At 44.8% G+C, this 17776-nt stretch overlaps 1 protein-coding gene across 1 annotated transcript in view; it reads left to right on the plus strand.

Annotated features, from left to right (window-relative positions):
• PYGL (glycogen phosphorylase L) overlaps window positions 1-17776 on the plus strand; it is a 43495-nt gene that overhangs the window by 21817 nt on the left and 3902 nt on the right. Inside the window, exons 6-20 of the mRNA XM_066344388.1 lie at window positions 1275-1386; window positions 1817-1899; window positions 6488-6631; window positions 6857-6949; window positions 7730-7876; window positions 8200-8363; window positions 8835-8949; window positions 9520-9621; window positions 10032-10179; window positions 10282-10340; window positions 10447-10588; window positions 12027-12234; window positions 14032-14166; window positions 14983-15049; window positions 17599-17771. Coding sequence (XP_066200485.1) covers window positions 1275-1386; window positions 1817-1899; window positions 6488-6631; window positions 6857-6949; window positions 7730-7876; window positions 8200-8363; window positions 8835-8949; window positions 9520-9621; window positions 10032-10179; window positions 10282-10340; window positions 10447-10588; window positions 12027-12234; window positions 14032-14166; window positions 14983-15049; window positions 17599-17771 — 1892 coding nt within the window. The remainder of the gene's footprint in view (window positions 1-1274; window positions 1387-1816; window positions 1900-6487; window positions 6632-6856; window positions 6950-7729; window positions 7877-8199; window positions 8364-8834; window positions 8950-9519; window positions 9622-10031; window positions 10180-10281; window positions 10341-10446; window positions 10589-12026; window positions 12235-14031; window positions 14167-14982; window positions 15050-17598; window positions 17772-17776) is intronic.

Genomic DNA, 17776 nt, shown 5'->3' on the forward strand with positions numbered 1-17776 from the left:
TGCCTAGTGAAAGATAGTCAAGGAAGACTGATGTATTACTATGAGGTTAATGGCATTCATGAAAGCGTGACTGAGTATGTATGATTGATTGATTGATATGGGCTATAATGTTTCATTCATTCATTCATTACTCAGCAGACTCAATTAAAGAGATTTGTGTTTCAATTTCAACCCTACCATTGACTGTGACCTTGGACAAGTCACTTCTCTCTCAGCCTCATTCCCTTCAAGTCCAAAATGGGTGGGTTGCACTAAATGATCTCCAGCATCCTCCCATGTAATTAATCTGTCGTTCCTCTTCGTTAGAGCTTGACTCTAAGGCAGGGAATAGAAAGGAGTCTTAGTCTTTTCCAGTGTAAATTTTAAACTCACATGAAACACAGTTTATCTTTCTGTTCTCTGTTTCAATGACTGTCACAAAGATTGAGCTAGATTTTTCCAGAGCTTACTTAGACTCATCTCAGCTAATTATCAGCTGATTTGTCAGATCACTAAAATCACTCTTCTTCATGCAACTTTGAAAACCTAGCATAGCATTTTATTTTTTTATTAAGTTTATTAGGGTGACACTGGTCAATAAGGTCATATGGGTTTCAGATGTACATTTCTATGATACATGATCTGTATGTTGTATTGTGTGCCCGGCACCCTAAGTCAGATTATCTTCTGTCACTATATATTTGGCCTCCTTTACTCTTTCCTACTTCCTCACCCCCTTCCCCGTGGTAATCAGCATACTGTTGTCTGTATGAGTGTCAGTTTTATAGCATTTTAAACACCATAAGTAATCTATCTTCATAAATTTTCCGTTCCACTGATTTTTACCATATTTGAAATCAGATCATTTAATAACCTACACTAAACTTATCTTGATTACTGTTTTTTAATGGGTATAGATTCACATTTGTCACTTTGCACATTATATTTTATTATTCTTAGAACAGTGGTTTGATCTGAAACATAAAAGACCCGCATCCAGATCCAGACAGGGAACACAAGAGAGACGTCCACAGGGAAATGATGCAGAGGACCTGCGGTCTGGGTGGTTCCAGCTTTCCCGACGGGTCTGATGGGAGGAGGATTCGCAGTGTCCTCTAATACAGCCTGCGAGCCTGGCCCAGCCCAGGGATCCTTGTCTTGGTTTAGGCCTCACACAGTTTGAGTTGGTGATAGAGCCAGGAACAGAATTCCAGTTGCTGTCTCCCAGCCCATTGTTCAACCCACATCATCATGCTTGGGAAACAGTGAACAGCTGCTTTGGTTCAATCCCACAGGTGGTCCTGGCCCTGCCATATGACACCCCAGTGCCTGGGTACATGAATAACACTGTCAACACCATGCGCCTCTGGTCTGCTCGGGCGCCCAATGACTTTAACCTCCAAGACTGTGAGTATAGCACGGGCTCTTGTTTCTCTGTGTGTGTGCTTAATCTTTTTGATCTCAGAAGCAAGTCAGTACACTGCTCTAGAAAGATAACACAAAGCAAGGATCTTGGGGACTAATGGTTTCTTTTTTATTGCTGGTTAGAACCAAACTGAGCTTGAGAAAAAAAGCCTTGAGTTTCTGATCTGAACTTCTCAGTGACTAAGCAGCCATATGAAAGAGCAAGTATGGAGGACATTTTTAAAGCAGTCCTTGAGTCTGGCCTTCTTAGACTCTTGTGAATCAAAACGTAAAGGTTTATTGAAATCCTTTTGGAGTTCTAGGAATTGTAGGAATCCCACATGGCACGCAGCAAGCAACAGATGTGATCAAGGGGCTTCGATTAACAGCTGCTGGCTTGTCTGTTTATTCATTGTTCTGACGTTCCCCTCAGTTAACGTTGGAGACTACATTCAGGCCGTGCTGGACCGAAATCTGGCCGAGAACATCTCGCGAGTCCTCTATCCCAATGATAATGTGAGTGATCAAGCTTGCCTTCTCAGTGGAAACAGAAGCAGCTTATTTTAGAAGCACCTGTTCAGTAGCCTTATAAAGCACAGCTTTAATATTGATTTTGTTTCTTCAGTGCAAACTAATTTCCATATCTCTTCCTGAATTGTCTAGATTTCCCCTCCCCCTGAGTAAGGAAAACAAATTTGTGCCATTCATGTAATCAAAATTGGCATTTGCCCTTGATTAGTGACCCCCTGACTAACTGAGAAGCTCTGTCCATGTATTTCCAAACAAACCTGGATATAAAAGATGAGTTGAAGCACTACTTACTTTCCAGACAGAAATTTCATTCGTCCATACTCAGGGTCCCTGGAGGCTTCCTGCCTGGCCTCTTCCCCGTGATGATGGGGCTCTTCCAGCCCTCTGATCCCCAGTTAGGTGGGGTCATGGACCTTGGTGCTGACCCAAGAGCAAACACTTGTTTCTTCTGCCTCTTATTTATTTCTTTACACCTTTTCTTAATAGGCTATTATTCCTAATTCTACACTAAGAATAACTTTAGCTTAAAAAAAAAAAACACTTGGAACTGAATCTCAGATGACTGTATGGGTTTTATTGGGTTTAAATATACCTAGCTCTAACTGTTATATGAGTAAAATCATTTTCTTGAAGCTGTAATGATTTTTTAAAAAATAATACGCCCTGGCTGGTTTCCTCCGTGGTAGAGCATTGGCTGGAAGTGTGGATGTCCCAGGTTCAATTCCTGGTCAGAGCACAGAGCAACAGGAGAAGCGCCCATCTGCTTCTCCACCCTGCCCCCTGTTGCCTCTCTCTCTCTCTCTCTCTCTCTCTCTCTCTCTTTCTGTCTTCCCCTCCTGTAGCCATGGCTCGATTGGAGTGAGTTAGGCTCAGGCACTGAGGATGACTCCATGGCCTAAATTTATTGAGTAAGAGGTAGCTTATATTTAAGTACAAATTAAATTGTTTTTGACGAGATCGGGCATGTTCAGGGTGGTATGGCCGTAGAAGCCTATTAAATTGTTTTCGTACTGTAATTACAAGAATAAACTCATTCCTTCTCCCTAACTTGGGAGAATCTGTCCTCCCTCTACAATGAGTTAGATAATTTTTTCTTGCTTAAGGATCTTTAAAGACTTCTGAGCACCTGTAAGAGAAGCACAGAATCTTAGATGTGCTAAGTCTTCATTAACATGGTCATGATCGTGCCTGGCAGTGAGGTCCCAGATGTGCAGGACAGTTTGCTCTGGCCGTTCTTTCTCACCTGGCTGCTTTCCCAGGCTTCCCTGCTTCTGTGCCCATCTGACCAGTTGCTACTCATCTTTCAGGGCTCAGATAAAAAATTACCTGAGGACCCAGGTTCCCAAAGAACTGCGTATATGTACTAAAATATAACATTAACTTTCTAAAAAATCATCACTATTTAAAGCCTTGTTTACACATCTCTCCCACTAGGTTGAAATTCTTGAGGTCAGCAATTATGTTTAATCATTTTCTTTCTAGGATATTAAAAATTCCCTAACTCAATAAATGTTTAAATTCATTTTGGATGGATTTAGAGTACTTTTAAGAATGATTTCTTTATCATTTTTACCATGACACATGCCTTTAGAAAAAAGTGTAAGCAATATAAAAGAGTGCCAAAAGGAAAGTTAAAAAGATTCCAAATTTCACCTATAAATTCTCATTGATGATATCAATCCAGTTTCCTATTAATGACTTTACATTTTTTAATTTAGTTTTTAAATTTTGGTCAAAGTTATACACACACATAGTTTAAAGAGAAAACCAGTTCTGTGAGGCTTATATAAAACCATAGTCTCCCATTTTACACTTCCCAGAAGCAACTCTATCCCCTTGCTTTGAACTGATTTTCTGGATTCTTACCTCCATATTTCTAACAGCATGCTGTTGCTTCTTCTTAGTTTGCCTGTTTTTACAGTTCTCGACTCCCACTGTGGAAGATGCGAGTCGAGCTCACTGCCTCACGTTCACTCCTTCCCTCACCACACCGACGCCTGTTTCCTGCCCCAGGCCTCTCAACGTGGTACATGTCATCTCCACTAGCTCCGTAGTCTGTGTTTAAATTATTATCATCATGTAAATGCTTCAGGATGCTGATCTGGGCATATGTGTGTCATCATATAATGACACACTTATCTTTCCTTTCCTTAAAAAGTTTTGTTATTCCTGGAGTTAATAATTTTTATTATTTTGGCTTGGTTTTCTGAGTACTTTTCCCTAATTTACCCTTCACTCTCCCTCAGCTGTAGAAATTTCCTCTCGATATATTCAGACACATCAGGTAGGTGTTTCGTTAGCTCGGTTATTGTGAAAAGCCTCTTCTGGACCTCTGCTGGCTGACTGCTCCCCAGTCATCTTGGGATCTTCTTTCCCTGTTATTCAGAGGACCGTGTGCTCATTGAATTCCTGGGGTCATCTGTTTTCATGTTTTTCTTTTCCTTTGTTTACTGCCTTGTTTCAGTAGTACACATGCTTCAAGGGCTTCCTGGGAAAGGTTGTAGATAAGGTTAATTTTTTTGAGACCGTGCATGTCGGAAAATGTCTTTATTCTGCCCTCACATCAATAGTTTGCCTGAATGTAGAACACTCATATTTTTTGTTGATGTTGTCTTCTAGTTTTCAGTATTGCTGAGAAGTACAATGCAATTTTGACTTTTTTTAATTATAAAAAAATTTTAAGTTACAGTCGACACAATTCTAGTTATTGACTTTTTGTTTGAATCCTGCTCTTTTTCCCTATTGAAAGCTTTTAGTCTCCCTCTGTCTGCACCTCCCATCTTCTCTCCATCCCTCCTTCTTTCCTTTTCTCAACCACCTACTTCCAAGTATACTAAATTTGGGGGGATGCTTTGGTATGAGTCTGTTTTTATCTGTCGAGTCTGGGTATCTGTTTTCTCTGGAAGCACTCAGTTCTCTAAGAAATGATCTGGAACTAATGAACATCCTCATCTGGTCCTTTAGATTTTTGGAGTTTTTGGGGTTTTGTTTGATTTAATGGGGGGGGGGCAGAGAGACAGACTCCCGCATGTTCCCCGACTGGGATCCACTCGGCAAGCCCACTAGGGTCAATGCTCTGCCCATCTGGGGCCCTTGCTCCATTGCAACCGGAGCATCTAAGCTGGAGGCCATGGAGCCATCTCAGCACCCAGGGCCAACGCGCTCCAATCCAGCCACAGCTACAGGAGGGGAGGAGAAGAGAGAGATAGAGACATAGAGAGAGAGAGAGAAGCAAGAGGGGAAGGGATGGAGAATCGGATGCTTCTCCTGTGTGCCCTGGCCGGGAATCAAACCCGGGACCTCCACACACTGGGCCAATGCTGTACCACTGACCCAACCGGCCAGGGCCTTGGTCCTTTAGTTTCTTTACCTGTCTTCTTATATTTATCATTCGTTTGTCTTCTTGCCCAACTTTCTGGGTGATCACAACTCTCTCTTCTAGTTCTTCTATTGGGTTTTTCATTTCAGTTATCATGTTTTAATTTCTAATCAATCATTTTTTCTCTAGATATTTTCTTAAAGCATCTTAATCTTCTCCAATATACTATCTTTTCTAATCTATCTGAGGATATTGATAGTATTTTTATAATATTCTTTTTTCTAATATCTTTGTCCTCTAAGTTGTTTTTGTTTGTTTATTATTTTGACCTCTTTCTTTTACAAAGTTTTCTTAGATGTCTGTTGATTCTTAGTGGGCCACTAAAGTTTAAGGGAGCGGGACCCACAGCATTGGGGTAGCTCTGTACTTGAGTGGGGTTTGCTGTTGGGGCTTCACTCTGCTGTGATCTGTTGGGGCTATTTCCTTGGGAGCACTTCCAGCCAGTGTCTTAGGCCTCCCCTGGGCTATTCAAATTCCCTAGAGAAGGCTCTTATAGCCTTAATACTGACTGCCTGTGTTCTGAAGTTTGTTTAAGAGAAAATGTCTCCGTATTCAGTACGTAAACTTTGACTTGACCCCCTTCTTCCCATTTTCAGTATGGGGTGGTACCCCACGTTCCCCTTGCCTAGTGCCCCCCAATCCAGAGGCTCTGTTCCACCATCTTTGCAGAAACACCAACAGCTTCTGCTTCCGTTGGGAGAGGAGGTTGCTCAGCTGAGGAAATTGGGATGAGGTCTGAGGCTCCCGCTTCTTAGGCTCTCAGCTAACCTTTTAGCCCGTCTTCACCCCTGCTCCCTTAGGCGACACAGTGCTGTCATCTCCTGAACCTTTGGGGGCTTCGAGGTAGAAATTGAGTTGCTTTTTGGCTCTTTGCCAATACTAAGTCAGGATTCAGCTTTCCCGGGTCTTCTGGCTCAGTTACCACTGAGCCATTTTTCAGCTTCTAAAAAATTGTTGCTATTGTCTTCTCTCCAGTTCCCTTCATTCTTTATCAGTACGCCTTTCTAATGTCCTCCTACTGTCATTCACCTGGAGTGTCAGGGACGAGCAAGGGGTAATGCTTGGTGTCCGACCTGCCATCTTCCACCAGGTGTCCAATGGGCTTTAGCCTTAAAGTTCTCTGGCAGAGGCACCAATCAAGTTGTAGCCACACTTCGTAGTGTGAGCCACTCACTCAGTCTCTCTGGCTTAAAGTTTTTTGAAGGGAAGGAGCTCAGATTGAAGCAGGAGTACTTTGTGGTGGCGGCTACCTTGCAAGATGTCATTCGACGTTTCAAAGCCTCCAAGTTTGGCTCCACGGATAGTGCCGGAACTGCATTTGATGCCTTTCCGGATCAGGCAAGTATTCGGTCTATGGACACTGGCAGGGACAAGTGAAGGGACGAGGACTTCCTATCAGATTTACTCCTCTATTTCAGCTAAAAACGTTGAGTAGGTATAGCATGCTCTAGTGCTCTGTGGATGGTGGGCACGTTGCTTGGTCTTTGCCTGGCACGTACGAGGTCAGGGAAGCCAGACCGGAGCCGTCAGCTGCCTTCATGTTGGTGCTTTTCCTCCACACAGGTTGCCATCCAGCTGAATGACACACACCCTGCGCTCGCCATCCCTGAGCTGATGAGGATTTTTGTGGATATTGAAAAGTTGCCCTGGTCCAAGGTCTGCATAGTTTGGTTTCCTTTTCCTTCAGTTAGCCAGGGTATTTTTGGTTGGGACATTTTGCCTAAAGCTCCGTTTGTGGTTTTTAGAAATAATTATAGCCCTGGCCAGTAGCTTAGTGGACAGGGTGTCATCCCAGTGTATGGACATCCCAGGGTTCGATTCCTGGTCAGGGCACCCAAGAAAAATGACCATCTGCGTCTCTCCCCCTCCCTCTTCCCTTCTCTTCCCCTCCTCTCCTCCTCCTCCTCCTTAAACTTAACCTTAAACTTGAAGCCAGCAACCTTTGGGCTAAAGGCAGCAACCATGGGGTCATGTCTGTGATCCCCCGCTCAAGCTGACAACTTCAGCCAGATGAGCCCATGCCCAAGCCGGCAACCTTGGGGTTTCAAACCTGGGTCCTCTGTGTCCCAGGCTGAGGCTCTATCCATCATGCCACCATCTGATCAGGCAAATTTTGTTTATTTAATACATAAAAGACATGTTAGAGTGGTGGGGACAATTTCTCAGCATGCTTTCTTAAGTTTTATCAGTCAGTTTTAGAACCAGCTGCCCTTTTTTGCCCCAAAAACATATTCCTACTCTCTGGAGCAGTCAGGGACCTAATGGAATCAAGTATGTCTCATTGCACACAAGCAGTTAGAATTGTTCTCTTGCAAATGAGTTGTCCTGCTACAAATAGGTGGGAATTGAGGGCCTGTTCAGCCCTGTGGGATGAGGTGTGTACCTGTGGGCAGCCTTTCTTGCACAGGAAACCTGCTAAGCCCGCCTTCTCCTCAGGCATGGGAGATCACGCAGAAGACCTTCGCATACACCAACCACACTGTGCTCCCAGAAGCCCTGGAGCGTTGGCCTGTAGACCTGGTGGAAAAGTTGCTTCCTCGACACTTGCAAATCGTGTATGAGATAAATCAGAAGCATTTAGATGTAAGTCATGTTGAGAGTTTCATGAGAATGAGGTCTTGAGAGGTTCCAAGAGGCCGCAGTGTTCCTCTTGCCAAACTTGAGACCTACACTCTTTGCATCGTTGATATGTCAAAAGTATCCAAGTTTGGGTGGGACTCTGGTGAAGACATCTTTGAAAATACTAAAATAGAGGGATGGCATCTCCCTCAGGCTAACCAACCCCTCTCTGTAGACGTGAAGTTTTATGTTTGCTCCATCAAAGATTTTGTTGGGCAAGTGAACATTGTTCCAATGTTGTTTTAAACATTGAGTGATCAGTGCGGCCTTTCTCTTCCTTTGGCTAGAAAATTGCAGCGCTGTTTCCTAAAGACATCGACCGTCTGAGAAGGATGTCTCTCATAGAAGAAGAAGGAGGCAAAAGGATCAACATGGCTCATCTCTGCATTGTGGGCTCCCATGCTGTGAATGGCGTGGCTAAAATCCACTCAGACATCATTAAGACCGAAGTGTGAGCTTCCATTCCTGTGGGAGTGGGTCTGACGTTGCTCCATTAACGAGACAGTGCTAGTAAATCAGGGTTGCTTTGGATGAGGACAGACCCCATCAGAATGTCTCAGAGTGTTTCTCTCTATACAAAGTGCCCATCTCTTAAACAAGAAAAGGCTTTCGTCTCTGAACCATCCTAATTTGAGACTTAGGAGCCTCCCCCAAAAAAATTATTCTGCTGAAAAATCTGGTTTATATGTCAGTGCCAGGAAATCATATGGCAATGATTAGATTTGGATTTTTTTCTTCTAACTATTTTGAATTGCAAATGGTTTCTATTTAGAATTACAGCCATAGCTGCTGTCAGCCTCTCCCTCCACCCTTGATCTTTCTCAACCTACCCTTGGCTTCCTGACTCTAACTCTGAGCTTCATGCTGCATCAGGAGCCTGCTGTTTCAGCCAGATTCAGTGATGTGTCTCTTCTGTCCCCAGATTCAAGGACTTCAGTGAGCTCGAACCAGATAAGTTTCAGAATAAAACCAATGGGATCACTCCAAGGCGCTGGCTCCTGCTCTGCAACCCCGGGCTTGCAGAGCTAATCGCAGAGGTGAGTGGGAAGCGCTGAGGCTGAGGGGGGGCTGACCGGAATGCGAGAGGCCCGAGTGCACTTGTCATTTGCAGGTCCAGACTATAGCAGCGCCGCTTCCTCCACGTGTGGCCTGTGCAGGCCCACAAGGCTCCGGGTTTGACTCAGTTCTCTGCTGCAGTCATCTTGACATTTTTAATTTTTGAGCGAGGGCCCTCGCAAATTATGTACCTGATCCTGACTAACAGTATTCATATGGCACACAGATGAAAGATTATAACCCTTTTTCGTAAAAGAGGATAACAAAGGCTACTTAAATAACTGGTGGAACCTGGGTTCCTCCCCCTCCCTCAGGTAGATTTCCTGTTTTTAACACTGAGTGTCACTGACACTACATTTAAGATACTAGCAAAGTGTTCTTCCCACGCAGCATTGCTGGCCTCTTCTGTGAGTGAAGCCGTTCAGGGTATTGTGTGGTTGTGGAGCTAGCCAACTGGAGGAGAGTGTGAGCACTCACCCCAGTGACAGAAACTGCTCGTTTGGGCTTGACCACCACCCCTGACTAAAGTCACCTCTTCCTTTAAATGAAAGAAAATTGGGGAAGACTATGTGAAAGACTTGAGCCAGCTGACGAAGCTACACAGCTTCCTGGGCGACGACGTCTTCCTCCGGGAAATTTCCAACGTGAAGCAGGTGAGGCTGCCTGCCTGGTGTGGATTCTTTCCCCAGCACTCACCGGGAGGGTTTACGCTGCACGTTTCAAAGAGAGACCACCTGATGCTTCTAAGTCGGAAGAACCCCTGCAACCTGACCTGTGGTGGCACAGTGGATAAGTCACCGACCCGGAATGCTGCGGTCACTGGTTCGAAACCCTGGGCTTGCCTGGTCAGGACACATATGGGAGTTGATGCTTCCTGCTCCTCCCCCTTCTCTCTCTCTCTCTTTCTCTCTCTCTCTCTCTCTCTCTGGTCAAGGCACATATGGGAGTTGATGCTTCCTGCTCCTGCCCTCTTCTCTCTCTCTCTGTCTCTAAAAATGAATAAATAAAATATTTATAAAAAAGGTGTAAGACAGGACCCCTGCACCGTGCACTGTCTCCACAGGAAAACAAGCTGAAGTTTTCTCAGTTCCTCGAGAAGGAGTACAAGGTGAAGATCAACCCCTCCTCCTTGTTCGACGTGCAGGTGAAGAGGATCCACGAGTACAAGCGGCAGCTGCTGAACTGCCTGCATGTGGTCACCATGTACAACCGTGAGTCGGCCTGTGCCACCAGGTCCCCAGGAGGGGGGAGCCCCGCTCGGTCCAGGTCTCACCATCCGTTTCGTGTTCCACCCACTTCTCCATCTTTTTCAGGCATTAAGAAAGACCCTAAGAAGTTATTCGTGCCCAGAACAGTTATAATTGGTGGCAAAGTAAGTCGGTTCTGTTCACTGGGGGGTGTGGGGGCTCTGATCTCTTGCCATTTCTCCACTCCCTCGTGGCTGCATTCTGTCAGTGTGTGCGACCTTCTTCCCCAAGGCTGCCCCAGGATATCACATGGCCAAAATGATCATAAAGCTGATCACATCCGTGGCAGATGTGGTGAACAACGACCCCATGGTTGGAAACAAGTTGAAAGTCATCTTCTTGGAGAACTACAGAGTGTCTCTTGCTGAAAAAGGTAGTGCCTTTGTTGCAAACCATTTGAGCCAGGGCAAATTCTAAGGAAAGAGTGTAAGATATGGGCAAATGGGGCAGCTGAGCTCAGGGAGCCAGGAACTTGGGTTCGAAGGTGTCACTCTCGGGCAGAATAGGAGCCTAAGCTAAGAGCTCTTAAAGCGATCCAGCTAACAATGAGATAGCTGCTCCTAGAGTCAGTTCACAGTATACCTGTCACAGCATCACAGTATACACTTGCAGGAGCATTTTCCTCCCAGCTGGTCAGAGCTGAGGGGTGGAGGAGGCCCTGAGGTTTTGGTAAAGTGCAGACTGCTCTGCAAAAGAAAGGAAAGGTCTACAGTTCCCAGCAGTTTTGCAATAGGACACCAGTTCCCCAGTTACCAGATAATCCTCTGGTCACTTCCAGGAAGGGCTGTCATTTGTTCATGTGGCCACAGGGAATGAGGACAGACACCAGGCTCCCAGAGCACAAGGCTCAGATGTGCCCAGATGGGCACTCCGAGATCAGGCCTTGAGCTCCCACGTGGGGATAGCCCTAGTGGCAAGGAGCCAGCATCCCTTTCTCTGCCACTGGGACCTTCGCTTATTTGCATCACGTGCCCACAGAGCACCATCCACATTCAATTGCCAACTGTGTATTCACCCGTTTTCCAAGTTGAAAAGGGATCTTTCTCTTTTTGAGGTGTTTGTGGGTCCTCTGATGTTACTGTTTAAGAAATAGCTACACAAAGCAGAGCCAGGTCCCTCTGGATGCAAATGAGGATTTATCTAATTTGCAAATAAGCTCTCAAACTGCAGCAGAAAATTAGTCCCAACCTTTATAATCAAAGGGGGTGGGGAGGGTAGGCAGCACTAATTTGTGTATGAATCAGGCTGAAAGGTCAGAGGCGTGGTGTCTAGTGCCTGGTGTCATGCACCTCAGCTGCCTGTGGCTGATTCCCCTGCAGTAAAGGTGGAAGGAGGTGGGAGAAGAGTGAGAAATGAAGACCATCCAATTTCCTCAGGTTGCAAAGAAAGGGTCAGGAAGGATTCTGAATTTTAAGGCTCAGGAAAGAGAAATTTCAATATGTTATTTAAAATTATAAAGAAAAACAATAAGAAAACCACAACAAAAATTGAAAGTAAGAAAATGGAGAAATGTGTCACTTTATAACAGAAAGTCAGTAGATGCTCTGAAGTTTATAGACCAAGAAACATTAGTATAAGCACATCGTTATTTAGCACTGTGGCTATAACCACCAAGATAGCACATCATAAATGGACAAAAGTAGTTGCCAGAGAGGAAGAGTGCATCTGTCCTTCCCCGTTTGGATGTTTATCTTGATGGCAGGAACTCCTTCAGTGATCAGGACAGGCCAGCTGAATACATCCTTGGATATAGTGCAAGTAGATCCAGAGAGACAGAATCGCTCGTTTTAACACGCCTGCTTGGCTTGCAGTCATTCCAGCCACGGATCTGTCCGAGCAGATTTCCACCGCAGGCACTGAAGCTTCAGGGACAGGCAACATGAAGTTCATGCTGAATGGGGCCCTGACCATCGGGACCATGGATGGGGCCAACGTGGAAATGGCAGAGGAAGCCGGGGAAGAGAACATGTTCATCTTTGGCATGAGAGTCGATGATGTGGCTGCTTTGGACAGGAAAGGGTGAGAAAGCAGCTCTCCCAGGAGAGGAGGGGACCTGCCCACCCTGGTATCCCGTTGAGGCCGAGTCACATGAAATGGGCAGCAGACATCTCCCCGGAGTCAGAGGAGCCTCCTGGGCACAGAGCAGTCTTAGGAAACCCAGCAGGTGAACGTAAAGGGGCGTGGGCCCCGGTGCACAGGGCCGTTGCTCCCTACTATCAGCCATTGCAGAGTTGTCCTGATGCGCTAGTCACTCCTCTGCATACTGTGGGTTTTACTTTGATCAAAAGATGAACCAGTTTTTAGAAGTTTTTGCCTGTAATTCAAACCATCTAGTCCTCTTTTAAGATTGCAAAGAAATGATTGAAATGTGGGAGACTGCAGTGGATAAAGCATTGACCTGGAATGCTGAGGTCAAGGTTAAAGCCCCAGGCTTGCCCAGTCAAGGCACATGCAGGAAGCAACTACTCTAAGTAGATGCTTCCTGCTCCTCTCCCCCCCTTTCTCTCTCTATATTCTCTCTCTAAAATCAATGAATAAAATCTTTAAAATATGGGAGAGGATAGGTATGGATGTACAGAAGCACCCAGGAATGCTGTTGCCTTTAATATGTGGATAGGTTTAGCCTGACCAGGCAGTGGCGCAGTGGATAGAGCGTCGGACTGGGATGCGGAGGACCCAGGTTCAAGACCCTAGGTCGCCAGCTTGAGCGCGGGCTCATCTGGTTTGAGCAAAGCTCACCAGCTTGAACCCAAGGTCGCTGGCTCGAGCAAGGGGTCATTCGGTCTGCTAAAGGCCCACTGTCAAGGCACATATGAGAAAGCAATCAATGAACAGCTAAAGTGTCGCAACGAAAAACTAATGATTGATACTTCTCATTTCTCTCCGTTCCTGTCTTTCTGTCCCTATTTATCCCTCTCTCTGACTCTCTCTCCCAAACAAAAAAAAATATGTGGATAGGTTTATTAACTGGATTCAAACAAGAAATCAAGAGTGCTGGACAGGAATCACAAAATTTGAAGGGTGTTGGGTATAGTCCCTGACCCTTGGAAGTAAATTTTAACTCAGCAGTAACAAATTTAGGGATCTGTGGGTCCAAAAACAACTGGGTCACTTAACACAATGCTTGTTTAGGGCCATATAGAGTGCTTTGAAATGAATCTTAATTGTATTTTACCAGATTAGATTATCACTCTATGACTAGAATTTTTTTTTTTCTTGTATTTTTCTGAAGCTAGAAACGGGGAGAGACAGTCAGACAGACTCCCGCATGCGCCCAACCGGGATCCACCCGGCACGCCCACCAGGGGGCGATGCTCTGCCCGTCCTGGGCGTCGTTCTATTGTGACCAGAGCCACTCTAGCGCCTGGGGCAGAGGCCGAGGAGCCATCCCCAGCGCCCGGGCCATCTTTGCTCCAATGGAGCCTCGGCTGCGGGAGGGGAAGAGAGAGACAGAGAGGAAGGAGAGGGGGAGGGGTGGATAAGCAGATGGACGCCTCTCCTGTGTGCCCTGGCCGGGAATCGAACCCGGGGCTTCCGCACGCCAGGCCGACGCTCTACCACTGAGCCAACCGGCCAGGGCTGACTAGAATATTTTTATGTACTATCAGTGTCTTCCTTTACAAGGAAATAATCAAATTTAAATGGGAAAAATAATGTCAGGATATAGTCAAATATTATTGATACCCATATTGAACTTTATAATGACTTCTATAAATGCTAGTATTTCTGAATGCATTCTTCATAGCTGATGTGGTATCTAGTGTGTTAACCACAAACACTAACAGAACCTTTTTCTATCACACTCTCACCCCACAGGTACAAGGCAAAAGAATATTACGAGGCCCTTCCAGAGCTGAAGCTGGCTATTGACCAGATTGACAATGGCTTCTATTCTCCCAAGCAGCCTGACCTCTTCAAAGACTTGATCAACATGCTCTTTTATCATGACAGGTGAGTTCCTCCAAGAAGATGATGTTATTTGGGCTGTGAAAAGGAAACAAGAACATCTTAAGCTAACTACAACCCAACTGTGTAGATGGGCAGAGATCTGTGATCTGATAAACTAACCTAGGCTTGGAAAGAAAAATTAAATCTGGGCCCTGGTCAGTTGGCTCAGTGGTAGAACGTCAGCCTGGTGTATGGAAGTCCCTGGTTCAATTCCAGCCAGGGCACACAGGAGAAGTGCCCATTTGCTTCTCCACCACTCCCCCTCTCCTTTCTATCTCTCTCTTCCCCTCCTGCAACCAAGGCTCCATTGGAGCAAAGTTGTCCCAGGCGCTGAGGATGGCTCCTCGGCCTCTGCCTCAGGCACTAGAATGGCTCCAGTTGCAACAGAGCAACGCCCCAGATGGGCAGAGCATCGCCCCCTGGTGGGCATGCCGGGTGGATCCAGGTCAGGTGCATGCGGGAGTCTGTCGGTCTGCCACCCCACTTCTCACTTTGAAAAAATACCAAAAAAAAAAAAAAACCTGCACTGACAATGCTAGGGAACTTTAGGAATAAGACACACAGTCTGGTATTCTGTTTCTCCTTCCACTGGTGTGCACCGCTTTCAAGTACATCTATATGATCACATTCGTACATGTGGGAAGAACCATAAAAAGGTTGAGGGCTGTTTAAAATTCTTCTGACTAGAAATATGAGTTTGGTAAACCAGCCATGCCTGACATTAAGTGAAGGAGGATTTTAAATGGAATCATAACACATATCTGTTAACAAAGCATTGTGTTATTTTGATCTTTCCTTTCAATCACAAAAAAAATCCAGGTTTAAAGTGTTTGCAGACTATGAAGCATACGTCAAGTGTCAAGAAAAAGTCAGTCAACTATACATGGTGAGTACATTGATAAGACATAAAGCAAACCAGTTTACTATGGTTAATTAAACATTTTGTTTCTTTGTATTAAATCTTAATAACAGGGCCCCAGTGACCATTCAAAAAAGGGAGTGAGATAACTGTCTAGGCTGTTCAAATCAAAGCTTGACTTTTCCCAAGTTTAGGCAGAGGTTGGGACTTGACATTTCAGTAGCCATTGTAAATTTTTTAACATCCAAGTAAAAACAAAATCACAAATAATTTCATATTTATTGTGCACCAGCCATGTCCTGGAAACTGAGGATATAAAGACAAATTAATAGTCATTGCACCCACTCATTTATTCAGTGGAGAGGCACTGGGGCCTTCTCCATGGCTGGCACTGCGCTGGGCACCGAGACCCCAGCGTGGACAGTCAAGACCCCTCCCTGCCTCCCCTCAAGGTTAGTGCATCAGAAGCACCAAGGTGGCTTATTAACTACAGGTGCCAGCCCCCTTCCGAGAGACTCTGACCTAGTAGTGGGAGGGATCAGCATCAGTGCTTAAAAAACCTGCTTAAACAGTTCTAAGGCTGAGTCTTAGTGTATTGAGATAAACACTGACCACCTATTCTTTAAAATTTTCATGTTTGAATTTCTTTTTAAAGTAAGAACAAGAAAAGCTATACTTGTATAAAAGAAGGAAAGGTAGGAAAGGTCAGAGCCATGTACATCTTTATCAAACAGCCCAGTCCTCTGGGTGCATTTAGTAAACACATGGAAGATTGATTATTTCTGATAGAAAGAACTTTTAGTGAATTGCAGACACCACTGAAGAACAGATACAGGAGGGGCTGGCTCTTTGCCAAGACTCTAGGATGGGTCTCTTGAGGTCGATGTCGTTCAGCCTTCTGGGCATGGTTGCCCTTGTCCCCATAGTCCATTCTTGCCCTCCAACTTAAAAAGCATACAGCAGAACAGCAAGGATCCAAAAACTCACCACCTCCTGCCCTTTGGACACATCAGTAACTACATCCAACAGAGACATCCTTCACTAATGTGTCTTTCTATTCCTTTCCCAAAGCAGGTAACAGGGTGGTTCCTCCAGTCATCCCAGGTATCCCATTGGGGTTTTCAAATAGGATCATTCAAGGCTCATGCTGCTTCACAGCCCTTACCTTCTGGCACAGTCATAGCCAGTTCCCCAGAAGTGTACCAACCAGAGTAAATTCAAGTTAATGGCCATAAGCAAGCAGGGGCAGTACTAGAGTTACACTTCGTGGCTCCCTCCCTGCTCCCTGAGCACTGGAGAGAGCAGCCACAGGCAGCCTTCAAGAACGCACAGACAGAGAAAGGAAAATGGCCACATCCAGCTCTTTCCTCTTTATTTCAACCCATGCTTGTCTGTAGAGAGACTGCAGGGGGAAAGAAACAGAAATAAAACAGAGCAGGAAAGGAAAATGTGGTCCAGGCCAGGCACAAATGTGAATGTTGAATTTGCACAATGGGTCTCTTCTGTTAAAATGATGGCCCTCATCCAAAGGATGCCCATCTAGAAGCCAAGTATTTGGTTTAGTCATTCTTGTTCGTTAGTGCAAATTGCAGTTTTTACTCTTAACAATAATTGTATTGTTGAGGCTTAATGAGCAGACTTCCCAACTACGTGAGAGTGTCTTCTGAGCCTCAACAATACAAAGAAAGTGAAGAGAGGAAACTTTCATTCTCATACCTCAGTACATTTCCAGAATGTGAACAAACTAATTTCAGGTTCTTTTCTGCAGTACCGTAAGGAATGATGGTAGTTTTAGGGTTTGTTTTTTCTTAAGGGTTACAATGAATGCATTGCTATTGGTTTTGAATAGTGTTCTGGTTGTTTTCAATGAATGCCTAGAGTTCTTTACAAAATTACGAGGCTATAAAATAAATACTTTCTTATATCCTCATTTGTATAAGAAATTATGGGATTTGGATATTACATATTTTATTAAAGATGAAGCTTTAATTGATCCTGTTTTGAAGCCCCAACAGAGTATTTGAGGTACAGTGTAACGTACTGGGGCACCTACCTTCAGAAAAGAACAGGAAGAGAAGTAGGTCAGTCAGGTCCCTCATTGGATTGTGTGCCTGAGAGCTAGCATCCTAGTATAGTGCTTTTCAAGCTTTGTGAGCCACAGGTTCAATCTCTTGACCCGTTATCTAGCAGATAATGAATGTTAGTGTCCCTTCCTTTCCCCTGTAGTTTAAAGGAAAGTTATCTTTTTCCATATAAAGCACAGGAAATATGATGTCTGTGCCAAGACATTGTAACTATATGCAAAAGTTATCAATTAGGTAATTTATATCCATGGTTTCTCTGAAAATGAAAAATACATCTTTTTCATTCTTAAGAGAAATTGATACTCTAAACAGGAGGAAAGCAGTCTGTCCTATTTAGCTTTCAACTGTGAAACAAATGTATTTATGATTCACAGCAATTTACTCCTGACATTTTCTCCCTGACACGGGCTACACTGGGCTTGGCCTGATGTTTGTTGTTAAAGCTCAGGGGGCAGTCAGGCCCTGGGCCATATATGTCTATGCTGTTTACAGAATCCAAAGGCCTGGAACATGATGGTGCTCAAAAACATAGCTGCCTCGGGGAAGTTCTCCAGTGACCGAACAATTAAGGAATACGCCAGGGACATCTGGAACATGGAGCCTTCAGATATAAAGATTTCCCTATCCAGTGAATCTAGCAATGGGGTGTACAAGGCCAATGGAAAGTAAG

Source organism: Saccopteryx leptura, chromosome 6 (genome assembly GCF_036850995.1).
Source record: "Saccopteryx leptura isolate mSacLep1 chromosome 6, mSacLep1_pri_phased_curated, whole genome shotgun sequence".
NCBI classification, from domain to species: Eukaryota; Metazoa; Chordata; class Mammalia; order Chiroptera; family Emballonuridae; genus Saccopteryx; species Saccopteryx leptura.